Below are 18,771 nucleotides of genomic sequence, written 5' to 3' on the forward strand. Positions count from 1 at the left end.
TCAACACCCTTTCATTATCTTAAAGTCCTTCTGCAGGTCAACAACAACTTGTAATTATATTGCACCTTTAATGTAGTAAAACGTCCCAAGGGGCTCCACGGGAGGATTAAAAGACAAAAAATTTGCCAGAAGCCACATAAGGAGAAATTAGGGCAGGTGACCAAAAGCTTGGTCAAAGAGGTAGGTTGTAAGGAGCGTCTTAAAGGAAGAAAGAGAGGTAGCGAGGCGGAGAGATTTAGGCAGGGAATTCCAGAGCTTAGGGCCCAGGCAACAGAAGGCACGGCCACCAATGGTTGAGCGATTATAATCAGGGATGCTCAAGAGGGCAGAATTAGAGGAGTGCAGAGATCTCGGGGGGTTGTGGGGCTGGAGGAGATTACATAGATAGGGAGGGGCGAGGCCATGGAGGGATTTGAAAGCAAGGATGAGAATTTTAAAATCGAGGCGTTGCTTAACCGGGAGCCATTGTAGGTCAGCGAGCACAGGGGTGATGGGTGAACGGGGCTCGGTGCGAGTTAGGACACGGACATCCGAGTTTTGGATCACCTCAAGTTTACGTAGGGTAGAATGTGGGAGGCCAGCCAGGAGTGCATTGGAATAGTCAAGTCTAGAGGTAACAAAGGCGTGGAGGAGGGTTTCAGCAGCGGATGAGCTGAGGCAAGGGCGGAGACGGGCGATGTTACGGAGTTGGAAATAGGCGGTCTTAGTTATGCCGCGAATATGTGATCAGAAGCTCATTTCAGGGTCAAATTTGACACCAAAGTTGTGAACAGTGTGGTTTAGCCTCAGACAGATGTTAGGGAGAGGGATGGAGTCAGTGGCTCGGGAACGGAGTTTGTGGCGCGGACCGAAAATAATGGCTTCGGTCTTCCCAATATTTAATTGGAGAAAATCTCTGCTCATCCAGAACTGAATGTCGGACAATTTAGAGACCGTGGAGAGGTCGAGAGAAGTGGTAGTGAGGTAAAGCTGGGTGTCATCAGCGTACATGTGGAAACTGATGCTGTGTTTTTGAATGATGTCGCCAAGGGGCAACATGTAGATGAGAAATAGGAGGGGGCCAAGGATAGATCCTTGGGGGACACCAGAGGTAACGATGCGGGAGTGGGAAGAGAAGCTGTTACAGGTGATTCTCTGGCTATGATTAGATAGTTAAGAATGGAACCAGGCGAGTGCAGTCCCACCCAGCTGGACGATGGTGGAGAGGCGTTGGAGAAGGATGGAGTGGTCAACCGTGTCAAAGGCTGCAGAAAAGTCAAGAAGGATGAGGATGGATAGTTTACCTTTGTCACAGTCACAACGGATGTAATTTGTAAATGATGAGAGCCGTTTCGGTACTGTGGCAGGGGCGGAAACCGGATTGGAGGAATTCAAACATGGAATTGTGGGAAAGATGGGCACGGATTTGGGAGGCGACAACACTTTCAAGGACTTTGGAGAGGAAAGGGAGGTTGGAGATGGGGCAGTGGTTTGCAAGGACGGAGGGGTCAAGGGTTGTTTTTTTGATGAGCGGGGTGATGACGGCAGATTCGAGAGAGAGGGGGACAGTACCCGAGGAGAGAGAACTGTTATCAATGTCAGCTAACATGGGAGCCAGAAAAGGAAGTTGGGTGGTCAGCAGTTTGGTGGGAATAGGGTTGAGGGAGCAGGAAGTGGGTCTCATGGACAAGATGAGCACGGAGAGGTCATGAGGGGAGATTGGAGAGAAACTGGAGAAAGATGTGAGTCCAGGGCAGGGGGCAACTTAGAGGAAGTTTGGCCCAATGGGCTAGATGCAGGAAGGGAAGTAACAGAGGCAGCTGAACGATGGTCTCAATCTTAGAGACAAAGAAGTCCATGAGCTCCTGTCGGAGGTGAGGGTGGAGGAGACAGGGGAAGGGTTTAAGAAGACGATTAGCAGTGAATAGAAGCTGGGGTTTATCTTTGCATTCCAGAATGATTCTGGACTAGTGAGCAATTTTGGCAGACGAGAGCAGGACCCGATAATGCTTTATGTGGTCCAGCCAGATCTGGCGGTGAATGGCTAAACCAGTTGTACTCCATATCCGTTGAAGTTTGCATCCCTTGGACTTAAGGGAGTGGAGATGAGGGCTGTACCAGGGGGAGTGGCCAGGATGAGAGAGTAATTGTTTTAATAGGGACTAGGGTATCAAAGGTGGTGGTGAGGGTGTGGTTGAGCAGATCGGTAGCTGCAGAAATGTCATGGTGAATGGAGGGTCAAAGGCTGGACAGTTGGGATTTCATAAGTGAAGTTGTAAGAGAGTTGGGAGAGAGATTTTTCCAGGGGCGGACACAGAAGGAAGTAGGGTTGGAGGGGTTGGGAGGGTGATGTGGGTGGAGAGTGATACGAGGAAGTGGTCAGAGAAGGCCTTATCTGCGATTGACACGATGGGAGTAGCGAGGCCACGAGAGATGCCAAGGTCGAGGGGGGTGGCCGTGAATATGGGTTGGGGACTTTACATGGAAGGAGAGATTAAGGGAGGATGGGAGGCTAGCAAACTCAGAGGAGAGAGAGCGTGATGAATTGAGATGGAGGTTGAAATCACCGAGGACGAGAAGTCGTTCGGTGCAGAGGCTAAGGGAGGAGAACAGTGAAGATATCTCAGTAATAAGATTTTTATGGTACTTGGGTGGGCGGTAGAGAACAAGAATTTTAAATGAGAGGTGAGAGGGGTGGAACAAGGTGAGATGCTCAAAGGAGGAGGAATAGGGGGACAGACCAAGGTGTGATTTGGTGATGAGAGCCACACCGCCACCACGGCGGTCTGAGCGGGACAACTGGTGGAAGGTATAGCCAGGCGGGGAGGCTTCATTTAAGGGTAAGGTGTCATCACCCCTCAACCAAGTTTCCGTCAGGGCCATGACGTCGATGCAATCATCCGCGATAAGCTCATGGATGGCAAGGGCCTCGTTCGCAAGTCACCCCTCAGTCTTCTCCTTTCTGGAGAAAAGAGCCCCACCCAAACCTGTTCAGCCTTTCCTGATAGGTATAACCTCTCAGTTCTGCTATCATTCTAGTAAATCTTTGTTTTGCATCTTCTCCAGTACCTCTATATCCTTTTAATAATAAGGAGACCAGAGCTGTTCACAGTACTCCTTTTGCTGTTCCTCAGCCTGACACCCATAGGGAGTCGGAATTATTAGTTTCAGAGTCTGATCAAGTTCTTCACTGAGGAGTGGGTCCACATTCTACACTGTAAACGGGCCTGCTCCCCCATGTCCACCCCCCCCCCCCCCACTTACCTGGACAGTAGTCTTCAGCATATCTTTTCATTATTGGATTGTTGCAATCTGGAACACAGAGGAAATGTGTCACTGGAAGATTCCGTGTTATTTAAGATTATAACAACAATTGAGAAATATTTACACATAGATTGTTTCTTTTAGGTTTTGGGGTGAAATTGTGCTGTACTGGAACACTCCCTCACACTCCTTCACATTCTCTCACACTAAAGTGTCAGCTGTGGCTCAGTTGGCAGCACCCTCGCCTCTGAGTCAGAAGGGTGTGGGTTCATAATCCCAGTCCAGAGACTTGAGCACAAAAATCCAGGCTGACACTCCAGTACAGTGCTGCACTGTCAGAGTTCTTGTCTTTTGGAAGCGACGTTAAAGGTGGGGGGGCGGGGGGCGGGGGGGAGGCTGTCTGCTCTCTCAGGTGGATGTAAAAAATATCATGGCCCTTTTTTGAAGAAGAGCAGGAGAGTTCTCCCCGGAGTTCTGCCAATATTTAACCCTCAATCAACCTCACTAAAACTGATTATCTGGTCATTATCACATTGCTGTTTGTGGGAGCTTGCTGTGCGCAAATGATCCGCCGCATTTCCTATATTACAACAGCGACTACACTTCAAAAAGTTCTTTGTTGGCTGTAAAGCGCTTTGGGACGTCCTGAGGTCGTGAAAGGCGCTGTAGAAATGTGTCTTTCTTTTCCCTCGCACTCCCTCACGTTCTCTCACACACCCTCCTGAAGGAGTGTGAGGGAATGTTAGAGTATGAGAGGGTATGAGGGAGTGTGAGGAAGTGGAAGGGAATGCGAGGGAGAGAGGGAGAATGTGAGGGACTGAGAGAGTGCGAGAGAATGTGAGGGAATGTGAGATGGTGTGGGTGTGTGTGAGATCTGACGTAAGAAAACTACTAGGCACTTGGTCTAAGCGTTAAACAAAGCTTTAATCAACTGTTTTTCAACATGGAGGTCTAGTTGTGTCCTTCACTAGTTCCTGTTAAGAATGTCCTGCGCAAGCTGGGCCCGTGCCCGAGTATTTATACTCTCCCTGGACAGCGCCACCCGCAGGCCGCTCAGTATCATTTCATAAGTCTTTCTTTCATGAATGACTGATTCATGTCAAGATCATGTGAAGATGGCCGTATAAGAACAGAATGGACTGTGTTTTCCAAGGTAGCTAGGGAGCCCTTGATGCCCCTTCGGAAGTGGGGAAGAGGTGAGCAGAAAATTCACTGACCTCCCCCGCCCCCACCCCTGCCAGAATTTAAAGGGGCACTTTAAACGGGGAAAGATCCCACTGAAACCAGACTCTGCCTCAAACACCTAGCCCTCCCTGGGTGGAAATCTTCCTTTCCTAAACACAGGAATTTCGAGACCAAACTCCACCCTCCTTCTTCCACGTTTGAGGGGCTGGCCTCCTGTTGCAGGATCTGCTACTGCGTGAACCATCGTCGCAGCGAACTTCCTTTGGGATCTCCTTGTGGGGTTTCTGCCGAAGTTAGGTCAGCTGATCGGGAGAATCCCGAGGAAATTAACTTGTCCGAACACAGCTAGCAATTTAGTTCAATAGCAAAATACTGCGGATGCTGGAAATCCGAAATAACAACAGAAAACGCTGGAAAAACTCAGCAGGCCAGGCAACATCCATGGAGAGAGAAATGGAGTTAACGTTTCAGGTCAAAGACCCTTCGTCAGAACTGGAAAAAAAGCAGGAAAGCGGATAGATTTTAAAGCAAGTGGGGGCTGGGAAAAGGGGGAGGGGATGAAAGAACAAACGGGAAGGTCAGTGATAGGATAGAAAGCAGGAGAGATAAAGATACATTGAGAGACATTGAGAGATATTCAAGGAACAAAGGATGGCTCTAGATAAAGTGTGAATGGCCCTGAAAGAATGAAGGACAGCTGGTGGCCTGTCACTTTAATTCACCACCCCATTCCCACTCGGACCTCACCGTCCTCGGCCTCTTGCATTGTTCCACGGAAGCTCAACGTAAGCTCGAGGAACAGCACCTCATCTTTCGATTAGGCACTTTACAGGCTTCCAGACTCAATATCGAGTTCAACAATTTCAGATCATAACCTCGGCCCCTATCACACATATATATATTTTCTCTTTTTTTTAATCCACACTTTCGTCTGGGCTTTTTTCTTCCCTCCCACATGGCAGCTGTCCCTCATTCTGCCAGGGCCATTCGCACTTCATCTAGAGCCATCCTTTGTTCCTTGAATATCTCTTAATGTCTCTCAATGTCTCTTAATCTCTCCTGCTTTCTATCCCATCACTGACCTTCCCTTTTGTTCTTTCATCCCCTCCCCCTTTTCCCAGCCCCTAAACCTGTTCCATTTCCTGCTTTTTTCCAGTCCTGACGAAAGGTCATCGACCTGAAACGTCGACTCTGTTTCTCTCTCCACGGATGCTGCCCTGGCCTGCTGAGCATTGCCAGCGTTTCCTGTTGTTATTAGCAATTTAGTTGCCCTGGATAAAATGAGAAACCCTTCAACTTAATAAGCACAAAAATAAATCCACAGGATAGGAACGGTGAGGTTTTCCCTCCCCATTTTGCGCCAGCGTGTGGTGTCACCCTTGGCTCAGTGGGCAGCACTCTCACCTCTGAGTCAGACGGTTGTGGGTTCAAGACCCACTCTAGAGACTTGAGCACAAAAATCCAGGCTGGCACTCTTTGCAGGTGTGCTGCACTGTCGGAGGTGCCGTCTTTCGGATGAGACGTTAAACCGAGGCCCCCGTCTGCCCTCTCAGGTGGGCATAAAAGATCCCACGGCCACTATTCCGAAGAAGAGCAGGGGAGTTCTCCCCGGTGTCCTGGCCAATATTTATCACATCATTCATCACATTGCTGTTTGTGGGAGCTTGCTGTGCGCAAATTGGCTGCTGCGTTTCCTACATTACAACAGCGACTACACTTCAAAAAGTACTTCATTGGCTGTAAAGCGCTTTAGGACATCCTGAGGGTGTGAAAGGCGCTGTATAAATGTAAGTCCTATCTGTCTTTTATCTGAGCCTTTAATTTCTGCTGGGGGCACAATTCAGTCTCTCTCTCTCTCACTGGATGTTCATTGAAAGGACAAGGTTCCACCTCACTTTATAACAACAGAAAATGCTGGAAAAACTCAACAGGTCAGGCAACATCCGTGGAGAGAAATTTGAGTTGACATGAGATCATTAACAGTTGAAACAGGTGTGGTTCTGCTGCAGGTCGAACCGGTTTTACCTTGTGAAACCGAATGAAAGGATTCAAAGCACTGCAGGAACGCAAGGTTTAACAAAATTTAACCAATCTGGGAGAGGAGCTTCTGTCTTATATACTTAATGAAACGCATGGCGAATGCTAGAACAGGATTTCTCCCCCTCTCTCCCCTCCCCCTCTCTCCTCTCCCCCCTCCCACTCCCTCCTCTCCCCCCTCCTCCCCCCCTCCCTCCCCTTCCTCCCCCACCCTCCCTCTTCCCTCCCCTCCCCCCACCCTCCCTCTGCCCTCCCCCCCACCTTCCCTCTTCCCTCCCCTCCCTCCCCCTCCCCCACCCTCCCTCTTCCCTCTCCTCCCCTCCCTCCTCCCCCTCCCTCCTCTCCCCCCTCCTCCCCCACCCTCCACTCCCCCCTCCCCCTCCCCATCCCTCCCCCTTCCCCTCCCTCCCCACCTCCCTCCACCATCCCCCCTCCCCTCTCCCCCCTCCCCCCTTCCCCTCTCGCCCCCCACAGGAGGAGGCCATTTGGCCCATCGAGTCCGTGCCGGCTCTCTGCGGAGCAATCCAGTCAGTCCCATTCCCCCGCTCTATCCCCGTAGCCCTGCAAGTTTATTTCCCTCAAGTGCCTATCCAGTCTCCCCTTGAAAACACTGAGTGTCTCCACTTCCACCACATCCGTCGGCAGCGAGTTCCAGGTGCTTACCACTTGCTGCGTAAAAAAGTTTTTCCTCACATCCCCCCTGTATCTCTTGCCCAAAACCTTAAATCTGTGTCCCCTAGTCCTTGTACCATCAACTAGTGGGAACAGCCTTTCCCCGTCTAGCCTATCCAAACCCGTCATAATCTTGTACACCTCTATCAAATCACCCCTCAACCTCCTTTGCTCTAATGAAAACAAATCCAGTTTCTCCAACCTGTCCCTGTAGCTAAGATCCCCCATCCCTGGAACCATTCTGGTAAATCTCCTCTGCACCCTCTCAAGGGCCTTCACATCCTTCCTAAAGTGTGGTGACCAGAACTGGATGCAATACTCCAGTTGTGACCTAACCAGCGCTTTATAAAGATTCAGCATAACTTCTCTACTTTTGTACTCAATACCTCTATTTATGAAGCCCAAGATCCCATATGCTTTGCTAACCACTCTCTCAATATGTCCTGCTACCTTCAGGGACCTATCCACATTAACTCCCAGGTCCCTCTGTCCCTGCACACTCTTTAAAGCTGTGCCATTAAGTGTATATTGCCTCTCCTTGTTCCTTCTGCCAAAATGCATCACCTCACACTTGTCTGTATTAAATTCCATCTGCCACTTGTCTGCCCATTCTGCTAGCCTTTCTATGTCCTGTTGCAGTCAATTGGTATCATCATCACTGTTTGCCACACCCCCAAGTTTGGTGTCATCGGCAAATTTAGAATGTCATGTGATCACATGTCACGTGATGACGTGCCATTTGATTGGATGTCATACGGTCAAGTGTCATATGATTAGGTGTGATGTGATCAAGTGCCATGTGATAGGACATCACGTGATTAAGTGGCACATGCTTAGATGTCACGTGATCAAGTGCCATGCGATTGGATGTCATGAAATCAAGTGACGTGTGATTGGATGTCACGTGATCAAGCGTCATGCGATCGAGCCTCCAGGAATACGCCCAACCAGACTTGGCACAGGCCAGGGACTGAAGACGTTCGCTGTTAAATTTGCTCAGATCCAGCTTGCCCGTTGGCTGGGCTGTGCCAGACTGAGAGACACTCACCTGGTAACCGGACATTCTTCACCAGCGCTTGTGTGGGCGGGATGCTGTAGATATTAATGGACAGAAGCTGTGCAGGTTTCAGCCGGTGGCAGGAGTAGTACGTTAGACTCCACTGGGAAAGAAAAGATTACAGATCACATGACTGGTCTCCTTTCTATTCTAACTTCACACACTATATACACAGTCGTTGAGTATCCTCGGGAGTTCTCCAGAAACATCCTTTAGCAGCAGGTTCGCGGAAACCCTGAGGGATGGTGGAAACGCCGGTTAGGCCATTTCTCCGGAGTTTCCATGGATCTGCTGCCGAGATTACAATGGACGGTCGGGAGGACCATGGCGGAAACACACTCAGGCCCTCCCATCACGAACCATTCTCACCCTCAGTATTTGAGTTGGCCTCTGAAACCTGCTCCCAGCAAAAATTAAAACCTTCAGATAAAAGACAAAGAAATAACTTGCATTTCTCCAGCGCCTTTCACGACCTCAGGATGTCCCAAAGCGCTTTACAGCCAATGAAGTACTATTTGAAGTGGAGTCACTGTTGTAATGTAGGAAACGCAGCAGCCAATTTGCGCACAGCAAGCTCCCACAAACAGCAACGTGATAATGAGCAGATCATCTGTTTTAGTGATGTTGGTTTAGGGATAAATATTGGCCCCAGGACACTGGGGGGAACTCCCCTGCTCTTCGAAATAGTGCCATGGGATCTTTTACGTCTTCCTCAGAGAGCAGACGGGGCCTCGGTTCAACGTCTCATGCAAAAGACGGCACCTCTGACAGTGCAGCACTCCCTCAGCACTGCACTTGAGTGTCAGCCTAGATTATGTGCTGAAGTTGCTAGAGTGGGACTATGAACCCACAACCTACTGCCTCAGAGGCGAGAGTGCTGCCCACTGAGCCACAGCTGACACCGAGGAGCCTTGAAAGGATAAGAGGAGCAAGAGAAATTAGTTCATAAAGGAATTGCTACTGACCCGTTCTCCTCGGTGATTGGTCTGTGCTGGGAATCCCCTGGTGTACCAGTATGTTACGCACTGTATCCACCCTACTTGGGAGATGGCGATCACCGTCCTATTGGTGGATACGAGGTTTGCTAAAGAAAAATTTGAAAGTCAGTAAAAGAAGATTTTGGGTCCCACTCTTTTGTATTCTTCTGTTTTCTTTTCTTCCCTCTTGTCCAGTCACATGATCCTTCATCCCTGTGGTCATCTCCATAGATGACAGCTAGTCCTCAGTCAGACCAGGACACAGTGCAGGAAGGACCAATGTCTCTGTCCTCTTCACATTCCAACCCACTCCACCCCACCCTCCATCCCACAGATGACCAGGGTTGGGAATTCTCTACCCCAGAGGGCTGTGGATGCTCAGTCGTTGAGTATATTCAAGACAGATCGATAGATTTTTGGGCACTAAAGGAATCAAGGGATATGGAGATCGGGCGGGAAAGTGGAGCTGAGGTCGGAGATCAGCCATGATCTTATTGAATGGCGGAGCGGGCTCGAGGGGCCGTGTGGCCGACTCCTGCTCCTAATTCTTATGTTCTTATGTTAGTCTGGTACCCTGTGGGAAGCCACTCTGTAGTTCAAAGTCAACGCCCGGTGCTTAATTTACCTGAATAATGGAGATTGTCAAAGCTAGCAAGCCTCCTGTTCAAAACAACAGAACTCTGTACAATGAACATCATATACTGACCTCAGTACCTCACCCTACGCCCCCCTTTGCAATGACTCAGTGAAGCAAAGGTCATCAGATGGTGAGGTTCTGAGTCATAAACCCGACATATGGTCTACAATAAGTCTGACCAAAGTCTACAATAAGTCTCCTGACTACAGTGCAGTGAGCCCTGGGTCAGATTTGGACCGTGTCTGTGATGCCCTCTGTGAATTAAAAGCCATGAGAACGTCAAGTAGTTTGGACTTTTTAAAAATTCATTCACGGGCTGTGGACGTCACTGGCAAGGCCAGCATTTATTGCCCACTCCTAATTGCCCTTGAGAAGGTGGTGGTGGTGAGCCATCTTCCTGAACCACTGCAGTGTGTGTGGTGAAGGTATTCTTAGTATACTTTGTAGCGGTTTTGGTAGAACTGAGTGGCTTGCTAAGCTAAGAGTCAACCACATTGCTGTGGGTCTGGAGTCACATATAGGCCAGACCGGATAAGGACTGCAGATTTCCTTCCCTAAAGGACATTAGTGAGCCAGATGGGTTTTACTAGCTTTTTATTCCAGATTTATTAAATTGAATTTAAATTCCTGTGGTGGGATTTGAATTCATGTCTCTGGATCATTAGTCCAGGCTTCTAGGATTACTAGTCCAGTAACGTAACCACTATGCTACCGTACCCATAGCCAGGCATTCAGTCGGCTGTAAATCTGCGTACGTAACAATCTGTTTACCCACTACACTATTGGAAAGGCTGCTTATTTTTATTTCCTGTTATTACTACCGTCAGCTGAATAGGTGAAGTTAATCTCCAGCACTGGACCGACCCCTTTCAGCAGGACGATGTGGATATCTGTGTTTCGAGGCGGTGAGAGGGGCCAGGTATCCTGGTACTCGGGCAGACAGTCTCCTAGGAAAATATAGAAGAAAATGTGAGAGAGGGAAAGAAGATCATCACAGCAGTTCATAGGGTTAAAAACGTGCAATCCTAAACCCCACCCAGTTGCCCAGACTAGGCTTGTATGCCCTTGAGTACAGCAGATTACGAGGTGATCTAATCGAGGTGTTTACAATGACTAAAGGAATTGATAGGGTAGAGAGAGAGAAACTATTTCCTCTGGTGGGGGGAGTCCGGAATAAGGGAGAATAACCTTAAAATTAAGAGCCAGGCCGTTCTGGGTATAATGTCAGGAAGCACTTCTTCACACAAAGGGTGGTGGAAATCTGGAACTCTCTCCCCAGAAAGCTGTTGAAGCTGGGGGTCAATTGAAAATTTCAAAACTGAGATTGGTAAATTTTTGTTAGGCAAGGGTAATTAAGAGATACAGAACCAAGGCGGGGAGATGAAGTTAAGCTACAGATCAGCTATGATCTAATTGAATGGCGGAGCAGGCTCGAGGGGCTGAATGGCCTCCTCCTGTTCCTATGTTCCAGTGGCCAAAGGCTTCAACTGAAGTAGCATTAAAGGACACAGGCTAGGAGGTCTCAGCTTTAGTTATTGGTCTCTGGCCAGTTCGCTGATGGTTCCCCAGGGGAAGCAGCTGAGACATTACAATTATAACTGGCATCGGAGCCACCTGGGGAATTCCTGCTCCTGATCACCATCCAGTGACTCCAACTAGCAAAGGTGCATGAAAGTATCAGGGGAGGACAGGATCAGGTGCGGCTGTAGATTCCTGGCTCCCACTCCACCTGATGACACTCTGTCATTTTCTACATCACAACAGTGACTACACTTCAAAAATACTTCATTGGCTGTAAAGCACTTTGGGATGTTTCGAGGTTGTGAAAGGTGCTGTATAAATTCAAATCTTTCTTTCAGGACATCCCAAAGCACATTACAGCCAATGAAGTACTTTTTGAAGTGTAGTCACTGTTTTAATGTAGGAAATACAGCAGCCAATTCGCACACAACAAGCTCCCACAAACAGCAATGTGATAATGACCTGATACAGGAAACTTTCGTTTATCCGGAGGTTAAATGTCCGGAAAGCTCTATCTACCGGCAAAATTCAGGAGTCGGTTCAGATAATTTTTTTTCTTTTCGTTGCTTCTTTTCTCCAGTTCCTGGCTCTGCAAGCGTCTCTGTAGCTAAGCAACAGCTTCAGCTAGACGCTTGCACGCTGCGCCGACTGTTTTGAAGCTGTTGCTAAGCAACAGGGTTTGTTGCTTCACACGGAGCTCTGAGCTCCGTATGTTTTAACATTAGCGCTGGTTTCTACGGCAGTTTTGATCTAACGGCACCAGCTCGGTCCCGTCGGTGCCGGATACCAGAAAGTTTCCTGTAATGTGTTTTAGTAATGTTGATTGAGGGATAAATATTGGCCCCAGGAGAACTCCCCTGCTCTTCTTCTAAATCGTGCCATGGCTGAGAGGTCAGGTGGGAACTCAGCTTAACGTCTCAGCTGAAAGACGGCACCTCCGACAGTGCCGCACTCCCTCAGCACTGCACCAGGAGTGTCAGCCTGGATTTTTGTGCTCAAGTCTCTGGAGTGGGGACTTGAACCCACAACCTTCTGACTCAGAGGCGAGGGTGCTGCCCACTGAGCCACGGCTGACAACTGCCGACATCAGGCGAGACACAATATTGACTTCGACAGAATTGGCAGTTGGTGCGTCTCTAGTGTTTGAGTCCTGAGGAACAGCAACGTGGTCACTTAGAGCTGGAACTGTATCTTTAACACCGCTTCGACTTAGCACAGGCATTTAGAGTCAAAAAATAACTGTCGGTGTTTGCGACATGAATAGAAAAGTGCAACGCAGCCCCTCTGACGGCAGTTAGTAAATGCACCATAACCTCTGCCCCTATCTTTTTTTCCCTCTCTCTCACATGGCAGATGTCGAAGATTCTGCCATTGCCATTTACACTTCATCTAGAGTCATCTTTTGTTTCTTAACTTGTCCCAGAACCATCCCCTTTCACCTTGCACCATCATCCCTCTCGCCTTTTAATCTCTCCTGCCTTCCACCCTATCACAGACCTTCCCCTTTGTTCTTTCCTCCCCTCCCCCCTTTCCCTGCCCCTGCACTCGCTTAAAAACTTGTTACATCTCCAACTTTTTCCAGTTCTGACGAAGGGTCATTGACCTGAAACGTTAACTCTGTTTCTCTCTCCGCAGATGCTGCTTGACCTGCTGAGTGTTTCCAGCATTTTCTGTTTTTATTTTTAGTAAAAGCACTGCCTTGTAAGGAACTGAGCCAAACTGACCATGAAGATCAAGTGGTTCAATTCTCATACTGGTGTTGCGTTAACTGATCTGGCAAGAGTCCAAGAAGTGACCTGTACACTCTTGGGCTAAGGACCAGTAACATCAGCCAAGGTTCCGCGTTGCTCCCCAGTAACACCCGGCTAGGAACAACAAATGACAATGTTAGGGGGGGTAATTTTGACTTTGCGTGATAGCGTAAAATGGGTGATAGCGAATCGGCATCAACATTCCCGCTAAGCTGCAGGGTCACGCAGCTGTCTGGAAATCCCGCGACGGCTGCTCACCGGCTTTTCCACGGGAGCTTTTGCGCAAAATTTCGGAAGGCCCGTTAAAGGGACCGCGCACCCAAAAAAAAATTAGGGGGAACATTTGATCGGCATCCCATTTTTACATCTCTCCCCCACTGACTTCAATGGAAATACAAATGGGGAGGGATGTAAGGCGGCCTGCCGACTCGCTAGCACCTGTTTTATACGATCGCACAGAGTCAAAATGACCCTCAGCGGGTGAGGGTTTGTGCACACAGGTGTAAATTGTTCAATTCCGAAGCCCTACCGACTGTTTCCCTCTGCTGCCCTCGTGTTGTAGAGCAGTGAAACATTATTAACTCCATATTATTTATAACTGGGGCGGGGGGCAGGGAGGGTAAAAACAAATCAAAATAATCTCACAGCGAAACATACCTTTAATAACTTGGCAGGGAAGATTCTGCAAATAGACAAACGAGAAACAGAACATTAGATCTGTTATAACACACACACATTTCATTAGTTCGGAACTGTATCTATTGGCTAGGGAATGTAGTGTTGGTTATACAATGCTGGAGATACAAAGCATTGAGAGTTATTCAGATTAGTTTGTTCTTATTCCTTGCCTGTTCAGTGAAGAATGTCGTATTTTTCCAACAGTGCAGCTGCTGATTGTAGATAGAATTTCTTGGTTAGTTAGCTGTGGCTTACTGCTGTTCATGCCCACTACTATTGTTGCTAGTATAGAGCATAAGGTCTCAAGTTCATAAGAACATAAGAACATAAGAATTAGGATCAGGAGTCGGCCATACAGCCCCTCGAGCCTGCTCCGCCATTCAATAAGATCATGGCTGATCTTCGACCTCAACTCCACTTTCCCGCCCGATCCCCATATCCCTTGGTTCCCCTAGAGTCCAAAGATCTAGTGATCTCAGCCTTGAATATACTCAACGACTCAGCATTCACAGCCCTCTAGGGGAAAGAAAGCCAAAGATTCTCAAGTGCGGTAAGTTAGGGTGGGCAATAAATGTTGGCCTTGCCAGCAACACCCATATCCCAAGAATGAAGTTGTTTTCAAGTTCTCTGACATGATTAAGTGTTCCATTTATGGAAATGTGTCTACTCAATTGAAAGGAATGCCTGTACTGTGCGTGTGACAAGCAAATGATGGAATACTCTCCACTTGCCTGGATGAGTGCAGCTCCAACAACACTCAAGAAGCTCGACACCATCCAGGACAAAGCAGCCCGCTTGATTGGCACCCCATCCACCACCTTAAACATTCACTCCCTCCACCACCGGCGTATTGTGGCTGCAGTATGTACCATCTACAAGATGCATTGCAGCAACTCGCCAAGGCTTCTTCGGCAGCACCTCCCAAACCCGCGACCTCTTCAGGGCAGCAGGCGCATGGGAACACCACCACCTGCAAGTTCCTCTTCAAGTCATACACCATCCTGACTTGGAAATATTTCGGCCGTTCCTTCATCGTCACTGGGACAAAATCCTGGAACTCCCTCCCTAACAGCACTGTGGGAGCACCTTCACCACACGGACCACAGCAGTTCAAGAAGGCGGCTCACCACCACCTTCTCAAGGGCAATTAGGAATGGGCAATAAATGCTGGCCTTGCCAGCGATGCCCACACCCCGTGAATGAATAAAAAACAAACACTGAGCCCACAGTGTGGTGGTATATCAGCAACCTGGAAAGCACCAGCCTGCCCCTTACATCTTACACCCGCTTACTGACATGTACATAAAACCTTTCCTGCAACTTGGTGGCTGCCAAAGGGAATTCAGTTGGAGTAGAATGCTCTATTTGAAGAGCTAGTGCCGGAACAGTTACGATGGGCCAAATGGCCTCCTCCTGAGCTGTAATTTCTATGGATCTATAATGAGAACTCCTCAGAACATGCCTTGATCTGGTTGTTGAAGTGGTCAATAGGTGGCAACCTAAGCTTGTTGTATCAGAGTATGAATGATGCCTGTAGAACCATGCTGAGTAGGTACTGAGGCTGGAGCCTTCACTGAACACCAGAGGAAATATTAAAGACCCTTCCATACTCTCAACTCCCATAGAAATGAAATATTAATAATAAAAATAAATTGAGATGCAAAAGAAATGTAACTGTCGGCTCTGAAATTATACCTATCAGTAAAGGATGAACAGGCTGTGTCTCTTTACTCTTGAAAAGAGAAGGCTGAGGGGTGACCTAATAGAGGTCTTTAAAATTATGAAAGGTTTTGATAGAATGGATACAGAGAGAGTGTTTCCACTGTGGGGAAGAGCAAAACTAGAGGCCATCAATAGAAGATAGTCACCAAGAAATCCAATAGGGAATTCAGAAGAAACTTCTTTACCCAGAGAGTGGTGAGAATGCGGAACTCGCTACCACAGGGAGTGGTTGAGGTAAATAGTATAGATGCATTTAAGGGGAGGCTAGACAAGCATATGAGGGAGAAGGGAATAGAGGGTTACGCTGATAGAGTTAGATGAGGAAAGACTGGAGGAGGCTCGAGTGGAGCATAAACACCGGCATGGACTGGTTGGGCCGAATGGCCTGTTTCTGTGCCGTATATTCAATGTAATCCTATGTAATTTATCATTTCTGCCGTGAAAGTGCTGTCATCTGGGCGGGGTGGGTCGGACTTCGGGACAGGCCCATTTACGATGGAACCCCAGCCCTCTTGCCTTCTGTCAAAATGTTCTGCACATTTGAGGACGGGTGGACAACACAGCTGCCCATAACCTGGGGTCTTAAGATGCCATGCAACTGAGAGCAAAGTGCCAACTGAGATACTTTCCTCAATTTCCATTCTTCGCGACACTGGGGCTCCCCATTCCTGACTTAAAAAGGGGTTTACAAAATTTAAGAAGCTGGTTTCTTTCCTGCAGTGGATCACCAAGCAATCAGTCCACAAAAACACTTCCTAATTAAAAAAAAATCTTTAGGGGTTGTCTCCAGCCAATTTACATCTCAATTCCCTACCTCCCCACCACCTGCTCCCCAAACCCTTCGATATTCCACCATTCCCAGCAACTTTGCAAAGAATTTACAGCTGCCCAACCAACATATTTAAAAGCCCATGACCCTGGGAAGTGTATTCCCTGTTAGTAAAATAAATAGAGTGCTATATGAGGGCAGGTTGTTGCTGGAATATTCAACCACCTTGCTCTTTCGGATGATAGCAAAATACTGCAGATGCTGGAAATCCGAATTAACAACAGAAAATGCTGGAAAAACTCAGCAGGCCAGGCAACATCCGTGGAGAGAAAATAGAGTCAACGTTTCGGGTCAAACCCTTTGTCAAGACTGAAGAAGCACAGGAAATGAAATAGATTAAAAGGCCAGTTTGGGGGCTGGGAAATGGGGATGAAAGAACAAAAGAGAAGTGAAGAGACATTAAGAGGTATTCAAAACCAGACGAGATGGTGATAGGACTAGTGGAGACAAAAGACGGCTCTAGATTAGGTGTGAAATGCGCTGGCAGAATGGGAGACAGCTGCCATGTGGGAGAGAAAAAAAAAGGGGGAAGGGCCAAAACAAAGGTGTGGATAAAAAATATAAGTAAAAATGTAATAGGGGCCGAGGTTATGATCTGAAATTGTTGAACTCGATATTGAGTCCAGAGAGCTGCAAAGTGCCTAATCGGAAGATGAGGTGCTGTTCCTCGAGCTTACGCTGGGTTTCCGTGGAACAATGCAAGAGGCCGAGGACGGTGAGGTCTGAGTGGGAATGGGGCGGTGAATTAAAATGACAGGCGACCGGAAGCTCGGGGTCACCCTTACGGACTGAACGGAGGTGTTCCGCAAAGCAGTCACCCAATCTGCGTTTGGTCTCCCCAATGTAGAGGAGACCACATCGTGAGCAGCGAATACAGTATACTAGATTGCAAGAAGTACAAATAAATCGCTGTTTCACCTGAAAGGGGTGTTTGGGGCCCTGGACAGTGGGAAGGGGGGAGGTATAAGGGCCGGTGTTACATCTCCTGCACTTGCACGGGAAGGCTCTTTCTGAAATAACAACAGAAAATGCTGGAAAAACTCAGCAGGTCAGGCAACATCCGTGGAGAGAAATTTGAGTTGACGTTTCGGGTTTGACCCTTCTTCAAAACTGGAGAGAAAAGGAACTTTCTCTTTCTGATGCTCTTTCACCTGCTGTGCATTTAGAATATTGCAACATTTTTTTCTCTCTCACTTCTAATGGGCAACGGGTGAGGAGGTGTATCTTTAAGAGGCTTTAGGAGAGAGGGAAGAAGGCAAACAATTTCAATTCACTTATGATTTAAACATATATTGGACTATAAGATCATTGCTCGCTGTAGATCTGCCAGGAACAGTCAAATTCCGAACAACAAATTATTGCCCCAATATAGCCATCAGGACTTAAGAGAGAGAGAGAACCAACATGATTACGCCTCACATTAATCGAACATTTAACAGCGATCAGGAAAATGGTGATACCTCACCAAAGTGGAGTTGATAGTTTTCAGGGAAGGAGAGCATTTGTGAATCTTGCATTTGCCAAAAGCTGATTTTTCTGCAAGGGTTTACAATTTGCAGCATCCGCGCATATTGCCTCACGAGGAAAGGCGAGAGAGATCTTACCGGCTGCGAGCAGTCTTGAGTGCAACTCTCCACGGTTTTCTCTGAAACTTCCAGGGTTTCGTAGCTGCTCCTGTCTGCCAGCCTCGGAGCGGCCAACGAGAGGGCTATCAGGAAAAAGTAACACCGCGGGGCCCCAGCAGGGAGCATTCTCCCCAGGGGCGATATTCCAGTGTCCATGTGTCTGCACATGGTTCTAACTCAGCTCAGTCAGGTGCAGCACGGAGGTGACGGGACATCGGTGTGACCCATCGGGCAGAGAGAAGACCTCACAAGGACTGGAACCCAATGGCTGGGGGAATTTACAGAGACACCAAGCAAGCGAACGAGAAAATTGTGCTCGTCTATTGTTAGACTCTGCGAGGCTGTTGGCAGCGATGCATAATTTTTAATCCAACCCATTTATTGACAGAGGCGTGGAGCTCTCTAAGGGTGTTTACTGCAATCCATGGTGATGAAACCTTAGCCACTGACATATTTGTATTTTTGCCAGATGTAGGTATTGTGTCAGCCTGGCTCAGTGGACTTGAGCACATAAAGCTAGGCTGACACTCCCAGTACAGTACTGAGGGAGTGCCGCACTGTTGTAAGTGCTGACTTTCAGATGAGACGTTAAACCGAGGCCCCGTCTGCTCTCTCAGGTGGACGTAAAAGATCCCACGGCACTATTTTGAAGAAGAGCAGGGGAGTTATCCCCAGTGTCCTGGCCAATATTTATCCCTCAATCAACATCACTAAAACAGATTATCTGGGCATTATTACATTGCTGTTTATGGGAGCTTGCTGTGCGCAAATTGGCTGCTGCATTACAACGGTAACTACACTTCAAAACGTACTTCATTGGCTGTAAAGCGCTTTGGG

General features: G+C 48.1%; 1 protein-coding gene across 1 annotated transcript in view; it reads right to left on the bottom strand.

Annotated features, from left to right (window-relative positions):
- Window positions 1-18,137, bottom strand: part of LOC147105040 (uncharacterized) — an 80,708-nt gene extending 62,571 nt beyond the window's left edge. Inside the window, exons 1-6 of the mRNA XM_086011077.1 lie at window positions 17,914-18,137; window positions 13,738-13,762; window positions 10,630-10,755; window positions 9,160-9,278; window positions 8,186-8,297; window positions 3,244-3,291 (exon numbers count right to left, since the gene is read on the bottom strand). Of these exons, the coding sequence (XP_085867203.1) occupies window positions 3,244-3,291; window positions 8,186-8,297; window positions 9,160-9,278; window positions 10,630-10,755; window positions 13,738-13,762; window positions 17,914-18,102 (619 nt within the window). The 5' untranslated portion in view covers window positions 18,103-18,137. The remainder of the gene's footprint in view (window positions 1-3,243; window positions 3,292-8,185; window positions 8,298-9,159; window positions 9,279-10,629; window positions 10,756-13,737; window positions 13,763-17,913) is intronic.
- Between the last annotated feature and the right edge of the window lie 634 nt (window positions 18,138-18,771).

This window comes from Somniosus microcephalus, chromosome 18 (genome assembly GCF_052327205.1).
Source record: "Somniosus microcephalus isolate GS21.2 chromosome 18, FLI_Smic_1.0, whole genome shotgun sequence".
Taxonomy (NCBI): Eukaryota; Metazoa; Chordata; class Chondrichthyes; order Squaliformes; family Somniosidae; genus Somniosus; species Somniosus microcephalus.